Source organism: Halyomorpha halys, unplaced genomic scaffold, assembly GCF_000696795.3.
Source record: "Halyomorpha halys isolate HHAL.00 unplaced genomic scaffold, Hhal_1.1 Scaffold28.1, whole genome shotgun sequence".
NCBI classification, from domain to species: Eukaryota; Metazoa; Arthropoda; class Insecta; order Hemiptera; family Pentatomidae; genus Halyomorpha; species Halyomorpha halys.
In genome coordinates, this window is record NW_027110130.1 from 16,020 (window position 1) to 35,123 (window position 19,104).

Consider the following 19,104-nt stretch of genomic DNA (forward strand, 5'->3'; position numbering starts at 1 on the left):
ATTAAAAATAAAAAAACTTACGTGATCGGGCGCACTAATCTCTCAGATTAAAAACACTCTAACGATGTCAGTGACCATACTGAAAAAAAAATGCCGCCACCCCAACAGTGGTGGGAGGGGAGCGGGAAGATACTGCGCAGGTCCGCCCTCTACTGTGAAGCACAGAGATTTGCCACAACAAAACAGTGACACCATATCTCACAGATTAGTTGCGCCCGACGGAAGGTTAAAAAGGACATCAAGCCCTGGGGTACCTCCAGCACGGCATTTGCTCCGAGAGGAGGTCGTACTGACCAGGCTAAGAATAGGTCACACGAGGCTCACCCACTCCTATCTTATTTTAAAACTAAAATTGTTACAATGCTGCCAGTTCGGAAGCGTTTCCGAACTGGCAGCATTGTAACAATTTTTAAATTAGTCATATTTTTCAAGAATGCCCAGATCACACATCAATAACTTGGGATTACACCCAGATTCATTTTTGAAGCCCGGCTGGGTTATTTTGAGGCCTTGGGTCTGATACAATTTTAAACTTTTTGGCGAATATACGGGAACGATGTTTTCCCGCCAATTGTCAGCAGATTTGGTAAAGTTGATATGTCGTGACAGTTCACGGCCAAGGTTGTAAACCCTGTTAGATAATACGACTGTTAGTCAACTTACTTTGCTTGTACCATTAACAATCACGCCAGACCCAAAGCGATATTACTGTTATAACATTAAAACTGTCACGACTGTGACTATAAAATAGTTACACCATGTTAGTGGCTAACACTGCGCCACAATAACGGAATGTGTACGATAGTTCACTGTCAAGGCGTATATAGGTGATAATTAACGCCACAGCTTTTACACTGACATTACTTGTACTATAAACTATCACGCCAGTCAGTTTGATAGTACAATCATAACAGGACAATAATATAGTTACATTTACAACCATTTTTCAAGAGCGCTATAAATGTTATAAGTATAAGATTGTGAGCAGCCTAAATTAAAGTCCATGTTATATATAAATCCAGCGGACTTTCATGGCAACTTTGTAACCTTTACTTCCAAAACCTCCCAGGATTTTATTACTTTATAACATTTAAAACGTCCAAAACGAAAACACGACTAAGAGGAACTAACCTATACAACAGACAATACGATATAGAGCTCTGCTGGTCTGTTGCGTGATTCTCCATTTAGCACTTATTAACTGATTTCTCTACCATGTTCTTATATGTTAAAGAAAGAAATATTTCTTTAACACAAAAGTTTAACTAAATATTATGAATACACCTTATATAATATCATCACTTTCCCTGAGATAAATCTTGACAAAAAAACTTCAACGCATCATTTTAAAGACATCTTATCAAAACGATCGTTTGGTAGGATACCTTAACATTTTTTTTTTAATTTTTCTTCGAGTAGTTTACAGAATGAATAATTCATTATTTTTTTAAAATTGTTATTAAGTCGATTTTGGAGTTACAAGGTATTGCAGTTTAAAAGAAGATAAACTGGCCTTCTATATTTTATGTATTTGGTCGTGATACAAGGTAACTGACAAAATGAAAACTTTCACAACATTAAAATATTTTTTAACACAAACCACAATGTAATATTTTTTTTAAGTGGAACTTCTTTACCGATGTTCTTCAACTAAAAAAAAGGTAAACATTTCTGAAGGAAAGGAACACTCCTTAAGAAACTGTAATAGTGGGGGGGGGGGGCAATGCTCGATGTATTTTGCATTTAGATTAAAATATTTCAAAAAATAAAATTGTAGCAGCATACTTAAAAAAGGGAATGAATAATGAAATAATAATGAGCTTCAAGTTTGAGGTTAGTAAAACTACTCTGTTTAGGCCAACATAAAATATATCCTCAAATTTCTCCAAATGAATAGAGCAATTTTCCTTTCGTATACTTGTTTTTTTATGTTTTGGAACAAAAATCACTACTCCATTTATCATAATCATTTAGAAAACTAAAGCATTTTCCAATAATCATTAGTTCAGTAACTCAAGGTTAGTTTTGTGGTTAAATTACAACCATTATATTACAATAAAAGGTTTTATATCAAAACAGATCTTGAGCACCTTAAATAAATAATAAAGCACCTTTTATTTAATTTAGCAAAAAAATTAATTGTGTAATTTTTAAGTCATTTTTGCCAAGATAGGTAAGTGAAACATTGCATTTTACTTACCTAATATATCAAGTCAATTTGAAATAATACCTTAAAATTGATACAAAATATGATAATTTGACACATGAAATTTTAATAAAACCCTAAAAGTAAAATATCTGACTATTATAAATATATTGATACTTTCAAATCAAGTAAACAAAAAAAAGTCCATTATCAGTAGTCTGATATCCCTTTGGTCTGACAACCTGAGTCATGGAAATCAGATATATAAAAGCAAGATAAAGCAGTTAGTCAGCAGAACTATTTAAAATAAAAAATAATAATAACTTTTTCAATATTCAACTAACTTAAGGATCTTTATAATTTGAAATTAGTAAAAAGGACTAGGAGAAAAATAACTATAATATTGTAGATGAAAAGTTTATTATTTAAACTTACATTTCCCAAAAAACTACAAAACTAGGACATTCAGTCAACTCGAATTAGTGAGGTAACTTTGGTAATAATCTGAGAAATACTTTCCCAATAACGAATACAATAATAAAGTGAAATATTTATTAAACAACGAAAATTGAAAATAACATCCTTATATCTAGAGGAAAAAAAATATATAAACAATAATAATGAATACAACTGACCACAGCCAGGATTTTAAGAAATATCAAAATAAGAGAATCTAGAAATGGCTACTATAATAATTCTAAGGCTAACATTTCTAGAAAAATTGACAAACTATTACTATATTTAAGAAGAATGAAAAAACCAAAACGGAAAAATAGATCTTTGTTTTATTAAGATGAATTGAGTTGCTTGTCGAGCATGTAAATTCCAAGTCCTTCCTTGACACGGCGAACGTTGGTGAGCAGATCTCCAAGAGATTTAATAGAGTCAACCTGCTCTTGCAGGAATTCATTTTCGATAAAATCACAAAGGTTAGCATCTCCATGAGATGAGGCGACACCATGAAGATTCAACAAACTCTGTAAAATTGAATTACAGAATTATTATCTAAATAATCATGATAATCCATGCATTACAATTTAGCTTATGATGTTTTATATAAATTAGAAACAAGCATTAAACATTAATAGTAGAAATTAATTCCCATTAAAAATAGTTAATAATAATAACTATTATAAAAAAATATATAGAAAGAGAAAAGAATAGCAACAGTTAATCCAAATGAATCGAATTTATCAGATATATTTTAGTCCGTAGTTTATTTTTTAACATTCATATTAACTGATGACGACTAAATTCAATATTAAATTTAAACCATCAAAATGGTATAAATCTAAATTGTATAAAATACATTTGTTGCTTTTTAATAAATTAGAAATATCGGGAAAAATTAATATTTTTGTTTTAAATTGAGTCAGCACTATCATAAAACCAGTGGTACAGAAGAACCTTTCTGATAATATTTCATAGTATTAGTTCATAAATAAAGTATACAAACTATGAATCACCAGCACTAATACTTTTGTTTCATAATTAGGACGATTATTAGTGATATTACAGAAGTTGAAAAGTAAAATAATCAGGATTGGACAATCCAGTGAAATTGTACCGAGAACAAACAAGGTTAACATATATATAGATCATTTAAAGAATATAAATTTGAAGGTCAGGGCTAAAATTACCATGGATACAATATTTATTTATCAATGGTTCATTCATGAATAAGGGTCGTAGCCATGGCAATTTTAATTAATAGTTTCCACTATAACTAATTTTTGCCTATCTCTGGCTAATAGTAAGTGTTCATACTTTATTATGAAACAGGGCCCAGATTGATGATAGTTTTGATACTTATTGTAACAAGAAATATATTTAATGTCTTAATCAAATTATGAAAAAATGATTTACTATCTATTCATTTTTTATCATTGAATCTACTCAATTTTTAATAATAATTTATAATAGAATACACTCTTAACTTTTTTAAATTACATATTCATCACATTATATGTTAATTTGACCGATTATGTAATAATAAGTACAATTTTATACTAACCTATTAAAAAATAAATACCAATATTTAATTACTTTCGAACATTACATCACAGAAAAAATATATATATTTGATATTCTTCTAGAAAAAAAGTATAATTTAATAAAATAATTAATTATATATATATATATATATATATAAAATGGATTCTGAAAATAACATTTATTTGTTTACATCTTTAGAACTTCACAAGTTCTATTAACAGACTAGATGAATCTTAAAATTACATAAGCAAGCAACAAACATGTTCAGTAAATATTTTTAGTATTTAATATTACTCAGAAAATAATTTGAATATTAACACATTCTAATTAATACGAAATCATCAATGTCAACAAATATTTCTAAATAAAGAATACAATGCATTGCAAAGTCTTAATTAAATTAAATTTTAAAAGGTTCCTAATGTCATTGCTGAAATAATTTATGTTATGAATATCATAATAGTTACCATATTGACATCCTTCTCAAGCTGAAGAGAGGCTTCGACAGCTTTCTCAGCAGATCCCCAATCGTTTGTACTCGGAGCAGCAATAGGAGAAAAGATGACTCTTCCACCTCTTTTATTTAAATAAGTCATCAACTTCATCGCATGCTCTCTTTCTTCTTCAGAAGCATGCTTGAAATATTTTGTGAAACCTTCTAATGCAACATCATCTCTATCAAAATAGTAGGCCTATGAGAAATAAAAACATTATTAGTCATTAATCAAATAATTAAATAGTGATTAATGTCAATATTGAGTATTTATTTACATACCATAGACATGTAGGCATAGCTGGCAAACAGCTCCATATTTATTTGTTTGTTGATAGCCTCTTCAGAGTCAGCATGGAAATTTTGACGTACTTGACTGGCTGCCATTGTAGATATAGTGATAATTGTAGATCTCACTGGACACTGACAATTATTAGCGAAAGCGTAAGGACCGTAATACCTTACCAATTGGAGACGGGTTGGAGTGACGAACCTTGTGCAACAATATATATAGTACTGCGCCGAAGGCCTTCTTTAGGAGACAAGGCGCAGTGGAGGGGAGAAGAGGGAATTTCAAATTCTTTTTAACTGTATCAAGGAACTTTATATTTCTAAGAATTAAATCCGCAAAAAATGAAATTAATAATTTTATATATTTTTTTAAAAAGTGTTACTATAATTTGCGATATATATAAATTCATTTTAAATGTTTATTTATTGTTTGAATTGTGCATTTTAGAAAGACGAGACACTGCTATCTGGTGATTTTCATCCGCAATTCAAAGGGCCCCCATGGGTTCGAGTTTTGAAATCCGAATATTTTGACAATGCCAATAATAGGTTTAAAAGAATGCATGTTTATATTTTTCGACATTTTTTATGTCACCCAAGCAATTACACACTGGGTCGTTACCGAAGAAGGGCGGATTCAAGCACAAGTATGAACTTGTTAATACAATAATATTGTAACCTTAGTGCAGTGTTTATTTTTCATCATGTTAAAATAAAAGAAATTTTAAGTTCAATTTTTAGGATGTAATATACTCCAATCATTGGCCAGAAGTTAAAACAATTATATTTTAACTGAAGAAAACCATACTATTGCTTGTAATCATATGTAAACCTATAGAAATTTTATTTTCAAGAAGAATATCAAGGTTTTTTAAGAATTTATTCTTAATTTAGTTCACTCCGATTAAATACTATGATGTCTAAAATTTTTCCAAAATTTAGAAGACAGTGTTCAGTTATTATTTTTTGTTGCAGTTCGACTCAGTGTTTAGTCTTAAGCGACCCTATGATTTAATTGCCTTTTTAAAACAAGACGAGTTGGCACAAAATGTTTCAAAGTTCCTCGATGAGATGATTCAACGCAAAATTAATATGGATCAAAAGTGGTCCAGGATCAATTCTGCTCCTGAAGTGGAACATGAATTGATGTCAACAGATTCAGATTGTATTAAAGCCAAAAATTCTGATGATGATGTTAATCTTTATATGAACATAGTCGATTATGCATCAGATAAAATAAGGTAAGTTGTTATGTAACCTAATATTAACACAATATCTTGTACATAACAAAAAAAATGGCCATTATCGGCCATTATACAATTATTGATATGTGAAGCGTTTAGATCTAAAGTGAATCAAGTCCATCAATTATAGTTCTTAGATAATCAAGGTTGAAGTTTAGTAACATTTATTGGATCCTAATATAATTTAAAGAAAAATTTCTTTTCATTATTGTAGTATCAAGTTTGATTTATATAAGGGTTTTATCTAAATTTGAAGCTAATAAAGTGGTTGATCTACTGAATTTTATGTGAGATTATCAGGGATCAAGACAATTGAATACTAACGGGGATGGGGGAGAGGTGTCCAAAAAACTTGAATGTAACAAAATCGAAATTCAAAGCTGGAAAACACCTAAAAAATTCAGTTTTTATTTTTAAATGAGTGACTGCTCAGCTGTTGTAGCTGGGAGAGTTGAGACACCACCGTAGCAGCCTCTTGACTCTAACAGCGCCGGGTTGATTCTGGCCTGGGCGAATTGACTTTGATTTCGTGACAGTCCCACAGAATGAAAACTTGACCCTCCCAATCTGGTTAGAATCGGCTGGTATCAGAGCTGAGAAGCATGTTATACAGAGTGGTTTCGCATTATAGGGGCTAATTCCTTAGTTACGTCTTACACACAGAAGTAGTTTGTGAGCCGACATATTCTTGTTTCCACTGTGCAATCACAACATCTGGACATCTTTTAGGGGTGGGGCGGGGTTGATTTTGAATGATCATCAGCCTGGAGGAATCTTGAGACGAATTTTCAAGGAGGTGAAGGCTGTAGGTCAGCTGGCTTCTTTGCTGAAGTTGTCCGATACACAGTTCATGTGAGAATTCTTTGAGGAAAACTTTTCCTGGAATTCATTCCAATTGATTCCCGGGGTGAATAACCATGGAATTGATCCCTTCCAAGTTCAACATAATGTAGAAAACAGTAATAACCCATCGATGTGTATTTCGCTGCACGTTGTATGTGGTGCAGATTTGGTCTGCAGTGTCTACTCCAGCTTTGTGAGCATTATAATATGTTATGACCTCTGGTATTTTTTTCTCCAGTACTTTTATCAATGGCTTTGGTTTCAAGCATAGAAGAAACCAGAAGTACACATTTATTCTTGCATGCGACATAGAATCCCAACACTTTTCCGTCGTTGAAACCAAAAAGGCCGCAATATTTTGGTTTCCCTAAAAGCAAAAAATACTGAAATAACGATTGAAGAATTCATAAAAAAAATCGAGGAAAGAGGGGTGATGAACATGAAAGCTATACCAGAAAGGCGTGATGAGCCTGACAGGCACATTATTCCCATTCCTAAATGATACCTGACAAAAATGATACTAACACAAGTTTCGAAAAACAGCGAAGTGCTTGAATTTACTATCTAAACTGAAAAATACTGACCTTTGGTTTGTAACGTAATCGGGCGCGGTGAGCCTGTCAGATCAAAACACGTGTGACTTACTTTCTTAACGGCTGGAGCTAAACTGACTGGCCAGGTCGGAACCACACACAAAGTTAGGAGACTATTGGGAGGTGGGGTCACACTTGGTGCCTTTTTGGAAGAGGCACCAAAAAAACCAAATCCTGTCAGATCAGCCATGCCCAATACAGGATTAAAAAAAAAAATAGGATGTCATCTGTTTTTCCGGGTTAGTCTTCAATTGTTCCCTAAATAATATTAACAGAGGCCTAGTTCACTTTGGCTCTGATTAAATATACCATTAGTGAGTATTAATCTGCTACAAAAAAAATTTTTAAACTTACAAGCTTGATTCAATTTTGCTCTGAACGTTTCATTTATATGTGAGGAATTAAATTTCTAAATTGAAAATGTTTAATAATTGTCAAATTATTATAACATTTTAGCTACAAGCGGCAATTACCAGATGATAAAAACGTTAAAGGAAATATTCAGTTGGACTGTAAAAAAATTTCTCGATTAGATTTCAGTATGGCTACATTTCCTCACTTGCAGGTAGATGGATTAGCATTGGTCGTGATGTCTTTATTAATATATTTTAATTTAATTTTATGAATTAATTTTTATTGTAACTTATAAAATGATATCATTTTAGGTCTTAAATCAACCTTGGAACTTGACTTGGCCAAAAGAGCCTGAAATTAAACTTCCAATTACTTTTAATCAAATTGCTTATGGTCTTTCAAAAAATAAAACTTCCTGGTATTTGTACAATTTAGCGTCCTTACATTGGCGGAGTAAAGGAAAGAGTCAGAAAGCCATCGACTGCATCATGAGGGCTATTCATTTTGTTCCGAGGTAGGTTTCGAATTTCATTTTTATATTAAGTTTATATAGAGAGATCTAATTTTTTTTTTTGCCTGTTCTCTATCGGGGAACTTTAAATTTATCACTCTAGTCAGAAACTCTGCCGGAGCTTGTAAGTTTTCCTCTTGTTTCTAATATTTCTTGCTTTGCTTTGCTTCCCATTCTCCATATTTCTTCTCTCTTGTTCCTTTTTTTGATTTTTTTTCCAGACACTATATTTATTTTAGCTTAATTTTTATTTTTATTCATCTATATAATCTTGCCCAATTTATCATTTATTTTATTTTTCTTTCATACATTTCATTATGTTGATATAGAGAGATCTAATGTTTTTTTTTTTTGCCTGTTCTCTATCGGGGAACTTTAAATTTATCACTCTAGTCAGAAACTCTGCCGGAGCTTGTAAGTTTTCCTCTTGTTTCTAATATTTCTTTCTTTCTTTGCTTCCCATTCTCCATATTTCTTCTCTCTTGTTCCATCTTTTTAATTTTTTTTCCAGACACTATATTTATTTTAGCTTAATTTTTATTTTTATTCATCTATATAATCTACCTTGCCCAATTTATCATTTTTTTTTTCATACATTTCATTATGTTGATTTAAATTTCTTTTCATTATTTTAGACACTACTTCCATATCTTATTATATTAGTGCATTACTCATCACTTACATTTTCTTCCATACATTTCACAAAAACGGAGAAGATATCAGACATACTGGCTTAGTTTTCACCTCTAAGGATAAGGCATTTTTTAAAAATAGGATATAAAAATTGCCTTCACACTATTGGCTAGAAGTAATAAGTAATTATGACAATTATATTATTCAATAAACCTTATTAAAGGGATGAAGCAATTATTATTTTGTTTTATTCCAAAAACAGAACGAACTTTCCGGTAGATCTAATATTTGTCAGAATGCGTTTGATTGTATGTCATGTCATTAACATGATTATTGAAATATCCAATTTACCGTTTTATGGTGGCATTGTCAAATCCTTTATGTCTCTGGGTTGATAATAACAAAATTATATATATATTTTACTTTGTGAAAAAAGAATGTTTAGCCTATATTGGAATCTTTTTAACAAAAGTTAAGTTTAAAATATGCCATTGTGCCAGTACAGTTTAGGGGAAAGGATCTCTAGTAAGAGAATAACAATCTACACCGATAACCAGGCAGGAATAGGAGCTCTAAATAACCCACGTCACGCGCTCTAGAGTTGTTGAAGACTGCTTGACGTTCTCTACAGACTCTAGTGTGATAATAAAGTCAGAATTTTATGGGTGCAAGCTTTCCATTACCATTCCTGGTAACAAGCATACTGACAGGTTAGCAAGGAGTGGCTCTGAGACCATTCCTATTACCCCGGAGCCTGTGTGTGGCATAAGCGTAAGCTATGAAAAAAGCAATATAAAGGTAGCCTACGGTTTAAAAGCCTGTAACTGGCTAAATAAAAGAGAGCTGTTTCTAGACGAACCCTGTTGGGGCCAAAGTGATACACTGCTTCAGCTAGACAGTAATGATGAAACGGCATTCCAAATTATTACACTGTTTGGGGTGGATCATGTCGTGAACCCCAAGCAGTGTGAGCATATCAATCCCTCTAGCATACTTAGATTCATAGAATCCACCTATCTCAAGCTTTAATAAGCTCATTATAATGTTTTTCTCTTTAACGCTACAACACTAATGTGGATGGCGCACAATATGCCATATAGGCCGCTGTGCTTTTAGTAAAAAAAAGTTTAAAATATTTTTTAAGAATAGAACCCTTATTCTGTTTCCAAAATTACAGCTTTGTATTATTCATTGAAAAATGGTGATAAAGAATGTATTGTGTTTCTTATTGTTTAATTTACTTTCATCCTTTCTGTTCCAAAATACTTGGTATACAATTTTGAAAAAGTATATTTTAAAATATTTTTTATCTAATGTATTAAGTTATAAAAATAAACAATATTATTTTTTTCTTGTTAAAATTATTTTGCTAGTTTCTCATTTTAATATTTAATGTTTCATTTTTTAGAGAATACAAAGACACGCCATTATTTAATCTAGGCGTAATGTTACATCGTGCTCAGTGTACAGCAGAAGCTGCGATTTTACTTCATTGCGCAATAGATCATGCGCCTCATAAACCATTGGCTCACTTTGTATTGGCCAATGTTTACGCTTCACTCGGCGACTATAACAGGCATGTGATATTAATTATAGATTAATAATATATAAATATTAATAAAAATAAAAACGTATTAATTTTACTCAAAGAATGTATCAAATTATTTTTTAGGTCTATCGCCTGTTACGATAATGCATTAGGATTAGACGAGACTTGGAATTTGGTCAGAACTATGAGGCACAATATCCTTTGCCACAGTAAATTAAAACAGAGGCTTCAACGATTACAAAAGTATGTATTTTCATTAAATAATTATTGATGTAATAATGTAATTATATCGTGCAAAATAACATTACAATTTGGTATGAAAATTAATATTAGGCTAAATTTATATTATAACTCCTGGATGTTTATTTTATTTTTCTTCAAATTATATTATCAAATATATAATGCTTTATATATGTTTGTTTTGTTTTTGTATCAAGAAGAGGTGGCTAAAATCAGGCTTATATGTTATAACATGGGTTTGTTACATTATAATATGGCTTATTGCTGTCTCTAAACTTTATTACTAGCTTTGATTTGAGTGCTGATAAACATCCATACGTCTAATGATTTCTGATAAATAGTTTTCCCAACAAAAATTCACTAACTACTGATTTTTAGTTTTAAAATGTTGCCTATTATAAAAGCTCTATCTTGGGAACTATTCAATAAAAATAGCTCTATTAGAGCTCATATTTTAGCAAATTTACTTTACTTTAAATGCTGTTCTATTTTTCTTCTCGAAGTTTTAAAGATAGAACTCCAAATAAAAAATTAATTTTTTTTTTAAATTTTGAAACAGCCGCCATTTTTTATTCGATTACCCCTTGGTTACCCTCCTATATACCAGAAATGGTCAGGTAGAAGGTAGGGTTTCTTAACTGTGCTCTCATATCTACTTAGCACACATAATCGTCATCATACTATCAAAGTTTTTTTTTACAAAGATATTTTATAAAACTTACTTCCAAGTATTATAAAAGTTATACATCAAAGAAATACTACGAACTCAATATATTGATATTACACTATGTCAAAGATTTTATAAAAGTTCTAGGAGAGAAAAATTGCAACAGTTAAAAAAATGTATTTACTCATATATTAATCTGTTGTTAGTGATTAGACCTGGTCAGCTAAACTTAAAGAATTATTTACAGGTCGTAATGATTGAAATTAATAATCATTACTTTATTTTAGACGAATAATTTGGAATACTCTTCAGTATTCCTGTTGCTAGATATAAAGTACTAGTTTTAAACATTTATTGCATTTATCTTGGAAATATTTTATGATTAGTGTTTTTCATTTTGTTTTAACAATATTTCTAATTTTTTTTTTCAAATAAAATATCTCATTTTATTTACTTCCATATCTTCAAAATTAATTTTAACCTTCTTTACTATTGTATAGCTATCATTTTCTAATCCTGCAACTTTTGTTCAAATTCTGTATTTTTTTATTTCAAATAGAAATTTGAAGTCCGTCAAATAAAAAAAGATATTTTTAAACATTTGTTGTGTGTGAAATTTTTTTTAAATTTACTGATATTTTTTAAACTTTTAATAGGTTTTAACTAATATTTACTCACTTTTTAAGTGGTTTTGAAAATTGAAAACAAGATTATCTAACAGGAAATGGTCTTTCCGATGGTGTGATCTAATTTCTTGTAGGTTTAGTTATGTTATTAGATAGTAAATATGTGAAAACAAAATGAAAAATATCTCTGAAACAGATGTTTTTTCTAAAATGTTTATCATAATTTTTTTTTTGTCTTAACTGTGTATATCTGGAGTTTCCCTGCTGTAAATGAAAAATAAAGTCCTACAAATTACAATTTAGTCCGTAGTAAATAATTTATTCTTTTAATTTCATTGAGCTAAGTTTGAAACCTTTCTCTTATTTTCTTTTTAATCACTACTTAGAAAAATAAAACAAGTTTTTGAAAGAAAAAAAAAAATAGAGACACCAAAAGATAATGTTGAAATATTGTTAAATTGTCCAGGTGCGGTAAAAATTAATTAAATAGTAAATATTATTTAAGTTTTTTGACCTGTTTTCTATATTTTACACATCTTTAGTATTTATTATTTTTAATACATTAGTATTAAATTGTACTTATTATTACATAATCAGTCAAATAAGTATCAAATGTTATGAACATATAATTAAAAAGTGTCAGAGTGCATTTTATAATAAATTATTTATTATTAAGTAGATTCAGTGATAAAAAATGAATAAATAGTAAATCTGTGAATTATTAGGAAATTAAATATATTGCTTGTTGCAATAAGAATGAAAACTGTCATCGATCTAGGCCCTGTTTCATAATGAAGTACAAACACTATCAGACAAAGTTGGGCAAAAGTTGAAACTAATAGCTAAAATTGCCATGGATACGATATCTATTTATCAATGGTTCATTCATTAATATGGGTCGTATCCATGGCAATTTTAGCTATAGTTGTAACTAATAGCTACAGTTGCCATGGATACAATATTTATTTATCAATGATTCATTCATTAATATGGGTCGTATCTATGGCAATTTTAGCTATAGTTGTAACTAATAGCTACAGTTGCCATGGATACAATATTTATTTATTAATGGTTCATTCATGAATAAGGATCGTATCCATGGCAATTTTAGCCATTAGGTTTCAACTATAGTTAATTTTTGTCCATCTTTGACATGGTCAATCAACGATCTTCCGCCTGATTATTTTTATATTACAATTATTGTATAGAATTAATAAAATAATAATTAAAATATCTTGAATAAATATAAAATTGGTTATGTAATACTAATTCTAGAGCGCTTATTTAAAGTGTTTTATTAAATATTTAATTTAATTAATTTATATTTACAATTTCAATACATTTTCTCAAAACGATAATTAATTTTAAAGTTCTTGAATTTTGTTCTTCATATAGGCTTAGAGTCATTAAGAAAATCCATTTTGATTTAAATTGTTTTCTGTATCCAGTATTTGTGTTTAGATTTATAATTAAACAAAGAAAATAATAAGAATTTGATTCCTTCATTAATATCACTGATTTTCTTTTCAGATTTTCATTAGAAAAATTACAAGGTAATAAATAGTGTTTGTTATTTGTGACTAATATGTGAATAATATATGTCTAATTTGATGCACTGTAAGTTTTAAGACACCTATTTATGTATTACCGAGCAGTTATATGTTGTTGTTTATTCTTTTGTCGTACCATGTAATTTTATTTTGCCCGTTTTATTGTCAAACATAATTTGATCAAATAGTAGTTAATAAACTGAATTTTAGGTATTAGAACTTTTTTTAACTTATTCATAATTTTTTTTTTTGTGTTCACGTTCATCGGCTTTCACATTTTGTAGAATGTAATTTATGAAAATTTCACATGTGTGTATGTTCCTAAAATTTCTAGTAAAACTAAATTTTATTGTAACATATTGCTTGGATTAGATTCAATAAAAAAAATAATTTACTGATAAATTTAAAACAGTCACAAAAAATTTGGAAATATGTGTTAAATATTTTAGATTTTACATTAAAAAAAAAATTATTTGAATAATATTCAGTGTTAGTGTAGCCTATCTTACATTACACAACTTTTAATTTTTATATGAGCTTAAAATTTTATTGTTAATAATTATTTATTTGCCAAAATTTCGTCCCACTTTGTAGAGCTTTATCAGGTTGAGTTCAAGTTGAAAAATATCGGACAGTGTTCCTTTTTGACTGCACTCTTTTAAAATTTTATTAACTTATTTCATCATCTGACCTTCAAATTTTTAAAATCCATTATTGCCTTAAGATCAAAAACTAAGAAATATAAATATAATGGTTCTTAATATCTGGATTAATTTTTTACTTAATTTTTGATCTTAAAATTTTATAATTTTTTCAACAAAGGTGTTCTTGTTTTCAAGTATCTTACAAAACTGTTCTCCTTGAAACTTTGGATTATCGAGATTTTCCAAAAAACCTATTAACTGATCATTGTACTGTCCTTGGACCTGATAATATTATTTTATTTTGTTTTTAAAAATTGTATTTATTACATTTTGTTTATTTAAACTATAAATTTATAAAATATCAAAAATAATTTAGGCCATTACACATTGGTAAAATTATCCTTTTAGTCAATTGCTTTTATGAAATTGAATATTTATAATTTTATGATTTTAAGATCATTTTTTTATACATAAAGTCAGGAAGTTTACTAACGAATGATATATCTTCCTTTCTTTTTTATTAATGTTTTATTACGATTATTATTTTTTTTTTATACTATTTAGATTTTACTGCAAGTATTATATTGATATCTTTGTACTAATTGACGATTAATCATTAGTCACTTGAGCCCTTTCTGAATCTTCTTCGGCAAAACAATTTACAGTCGTAAAATTGAGATTTCTTCTTGACAATAAACCTTAATAAAATATTATTAATCTTCCTTCAATCGCCACTAAGATTCTTATATTATTTCATTATAAAATTTATCGCTGTAATTTATAATTTTTTTAATTGGTTTATAAATCGAAAAATAAACTTTTTTTTTCAGTGCTATACAAGATATAGTCGAACAATTGAAGGAATACCAAATTCTTCAAGAAAGATGGTTAAAAAGTCACGAAGAAATGACTCGTCAGCAGGCACAGATGAATCGATCGTTTTCTGTCATGTTGACATCGGCTGCAGGTTAGAATTTCAAGTATTCTTAAAATTGTTTTTTTGTCTTATCAACATTCTCAAATAACACTTGAGAGTAGACGTAGATAAAACTTATCTTTAAAAAATATGTTATCTTCTCTTCACTGGGTTTAAAGTTCCTTCAAAAATATCTATCTATTGAAATTTAATATACTTGATATATTTTTCTTTTTTAATTATAATTATGCATTTTAATTTATTATGATTTTTTTTTTATTCTAATAATCTCTACTGCAGTATTATTTATTTGTAAATTTTCAGAAACTTATAAGATTTAAAAATTATTTATTTTTTTTATTTGGTGTTTACAAGACGAATTCTGTATGTTTTATTTTTTTGATTCCTAGTGGAAGTACCAAATATATATAAATTAGACTATTACATTTTCTAAACTTTTTTATTTTAAATGAGATATTAGATCTAACCATTTATATATTGTATCACAAATATCTGATTATACAGCATGAATGGATGTAATTTTATTTACAATGTAATAATGTTATATGATATTAATCTACACGTGGAAAAAAATTGTATCTTAAATACTGAGTGGAGCACTGACGTGTCATTTATAATGATGATCTGGATTTAATTGAGCCAGACTCATTTGATATTAATAAATTACTTAATAGAATATATTCATTATTAATAAGAAACCAAATAGTTTTTAAATATGATTATAAAAAATGATTTGAAAATAAAAAGAAAAAAATCACTGAAATCTAGAATCTAAAAGTTCTTAAATCAACGAAAAAAATACAAAAAAAAATGGAAGATTATGAATTGACCATTTGTAATTAATTGTCAGAAGATGATCCAAGTGGCAGTAAAGAAAGGTAAACAAAATAGCAGAAAAAAAAAACATTTATTAGTAGGCAATGTTCACTTTATAGAGATTCATCTTGGCTAAGTAAAAATAAGATCTTAAAATAAAAAAATAAGATAAGACATTCATGATTTTTAGTTTAACATGTTAAAGTGTGTTAATTGGAAAAAAAGTTGTTTTAAATTGAGAAATAATTCCTTCTTTTAGCATGTTAAAACAATATAACATTTAACAGAAAAGTATATACAATATGGTCCAACCAGATAACATCATCTATAGGCCGCTGCCGAAATTACTTATAAAAATGAAGAAAAACATAAATGAAATTTGAGTTAGTTACACTTTTGATTATTAAGGCACTGTAGAGGCTGCTACGATTTATAAGCTTAATATATGAGGGCTGTCCAAAAAGTAACAGACGTTGTTAAAGCCACCTCAAATCGATTATGTCTTTTTGTTGGAAGGCTTTAAAAATGAACAAAAAACAAACTGGCTCAGATTAAACATTTATTTGGTTCAATTTAAACATGGTAAAAAACAAAACTAAAAACTAACATAAATAAAACATACAAACAAAAATAAAAAGGCCTTTCAGATACAAATAAAATTAGATAAATAAATTAAGAAAACAAAAGAGGCAAATTTACAAACAATATAAATATGTAAAATAAATACTGCTCGACAAAACGTTTGCTCCACTCCGATATATCCGAGGAAGAGTGCTGCCGAGATAAGTCACAGCTCTTGTTGCTAAATAAATCGCTGCAATGGTCCAGAGTTGGTGTAGTGGCTCATTGATGGTCCAAATATTCAACAGTCAAATTGTATTAGGTGAGCCGACAAAATGAACACAGACAGGGCTGCTAATGACGCTACCAGGGCCACTAATTAGTCGGAACTGCAATTAATAAAGTGGAAACACAGAAAAGGTCTGGTTCCGCACTGTAATAACTCACTAAAAATGTCCAAACTATTAAATTATAAGGGCAGACAGGGCTGCTTAGACGCTACCACGGCCACTAATTAGCCGGAACTCACTAAAAAACTAAGATGGGCGCTCCGTAGCTAGGTGACGCATCTTAGCAACAATGATCACCCCTAGCAACTGTCTCTATTACTCATTATTACAAACAAATATAATTACACATTTTTCTTTTCAAATAACTAAATCTAAATAAAACAATACAAATAAAAATAAATGTAACTAAATTAAATACTAATAAAACTATATAACTAAATACAAAAAATACTAAATACTAAAAATACTATTTACAATTATTTACAAGGTAATTATATATTATGGCGTTAACAGACGTTTTGAAATAAAAAATTCACAAATTGAAAAACTCAAAGTTTATTTGTTGTTAAATACATTTTAGAAGGTGAAAATAGAAATACACTTAGGGATTGTTTAATTAAGTTATAAAAAATTGTATAAGTGGTTAAATTATTGTAGTGGAGACTTGAAACGTCGGTATAAATAAATAATTTTTGGTCATTTATGTTGTTTTTTGCTGACTGCACCCCCCCCCCTCTCATCTTCTCCAATCAGTAATCTACGGTCAACTATCTACACCTCATTAATAAAAGGAAAATGGTCTGGGTGTGGTCAGAGAAAAACTGAAATAGTCGTAATGCTATTTATTATAAGCTCTTACCGACAGGTTATGTTAAGCATCATTAAACCTACTCAATTCTTCTTTCACTCTTATGTTCTGTGTTTAGTTAGAAGTTAATTTTTCTCCCATATCTTTCATATGTTTTATTTTTAAACCCCAACCTCTTTTTCTTACTTTCCATTCTGTTATTTAATTTTTATATATTTAATATGCACTTTATATTCATATATTACCTCCACCTTTTACTTACATTCATTACCTTATATTAATATTTCTATTATATAATTTACACACAGTGTACACCTCTATTTATTTTCTTTACCATATTATATTTATTGTATCCAGTCTTTTAATTTCATTTCTTCTTTTTTTTTTTATTTCTTATGTAAATTATCATTTTATGTTTATTTTTTAAATATTTCTTTAATTTGTTAATACTCTTTACTTTAACATTATTTTGAAAAGTAATGTATTTTAACCACTAACCACACCACCACTCTCTCTTACTTGTCACATCATTTCCTTGGCCACTTACCATCGAACAGGCACACTTCCTATCTTGCTCATTATCTCTCTTTATGCTTGATTTCACTCTTATTACCTTTTTCCATCTCTTGTATGCTTGTATTTTAATATTCTTTTTTATCTGTTGTTATTTTTGTTTTCTTTAATTGTCTAGAACCTTTTGTTTCAACCCGAAGACCTGAACCCCAGACTGCTGCAGGACATTCGTTTATTAATTTTTAATAAATATAAAATTAATTCATAGTCACACTATCTCTTACGTTAACACAACGATTGGAAAAATGGCTGCTATTTCAAACTACATTAAGGGCGAAAATTGGTTTCAAATGAAGAATAACATTCAAACGTTTTATTTGATTTGCTTAAAAAGATCCGGATTGTGTCCTCTGGTGCAGTTTATAGATACCTAAACCACTGCCAAGTTTGGTTTAGATTGGTTAAGTAGTGTTGAAGTTATTTATATTTTTTTGACTTTTCAAAAGAAATCAAAGGCTGATTTAAGGCCGCTAATAGGAGGAATGAACATTTCGGGCTAAAAAATTGTATTTTTCGATATTATCGAAAATTTGTTTTTAAGGATTTGTTAAGGTGTTTAATTAAAAATTAATTAAAAATTTTGTTAAGGAATATCAAATTTTTTTCACTCCTAAAAAGTTCTTTCACCGCACTTTGCTAGGCGAGTCGGTCTCAATTGTTTCAATATACCATTAATAGTGACCTGATACACAGAGTGGGGTAGTAAAAACTATTTATATTTTATGTACTATATGTATATA

General features: G+C 29.0%; 2 protein-coding genes across 2 annotated transcripts in view; one reads left to right on the forward strand and one right to left on the reverse strand.

Moving 5' to 3' along the window:
• Positions 1 to 2,549: 2,549 nt before the first annotated feature.
• LOC106683857 (soma ferritin) lies at positions 2,550 to 5,153 on the reverse strand. The gene is made up of 3 exons (XM_014425577.3): positions 4,917 to 5,153; positions 4,609 to 4,833; positions 2,550 to 3,123 (listed from the first exon to the last, which is right to left on the reverse strand). Exons 1-3 carry the CDS (start codon positions 5,019 to 5,021, stop codon positions 2,935 to 2,937), a joined length of 519 nt encoding a protein of 172 aa, XP_014281063.1. The 5' UTR covers positions 5,022 to 5,153; the 3' UTR covers positions 2,550 to 2,934.
• Positions 5,154 to 5,276: 123 nt separating this feature from the next.
• LOC106683840 (tetratricopeptide repeat protein 17) overlaps positions 5,277 to 19,104 on the forward strand; it is an 18,995-nt gene continuing 5,167 nt past the window's right edge. The window contains exons 1-7 of the mRNA XM_014425561.3: positions 5,277 to 5,572; positions 5,901 to 6,166; positions 8,062 to 8,170; positions 8,271 to 8,473; positions 10,512 to 10,679; positions 10,776 to 10,895; positions 15,210 to 15,346. Coding sequence (XP_014281047.1) covers positions 5,462 to 5,572; positions 5,901 to 6,166; positions 8,062 to 8,170; positions 8,271 to 8,473; positions 10,512 to 10,679; positions 10,776 to 10,895; positions 15,210 to 15,346 — 1,114 coding nt within the window. The 5' untranslated portion in view covers positions 5,277 to 5,461. The remainder of the gene's footprint in view (positions 5,573 to 5,900; positions 6,167 to 8,061; positions 8,171 to 8,270; positions 8,474 to 10,511; positions 10,680 to 10,775; positions 10,896 to 15,209; positions 15,347 to 19,104) is intronic.

What these genes read in the sequence shown, in the direction of transcription:
- LOC106683857 (XM_014425577.3), bottom strand. Translation starts at nt 5,021, where the DNA reads ATGGCAGCCAGTCAAGTACGTCAAAATTTCCATGCTGACTCTGAAGAG. An exon ending in GCTATGCCTACATGTCTATG is followed by an intron (nt 4,834 to 4,916) that starts GTATGTAAATAA and finishes TATTTCTCATAG; the next exon opens with GCCTACTATTTTGATAGAGA. An exon ending in TTGAGAAGGATGTCAATATG is followed by an intron (nt 3,124 to 4,608) that starts GTAACTATTATG and finishes TCAATTTTACAG; the next exon opens with AGTTTGTTGAATCTTCATGG.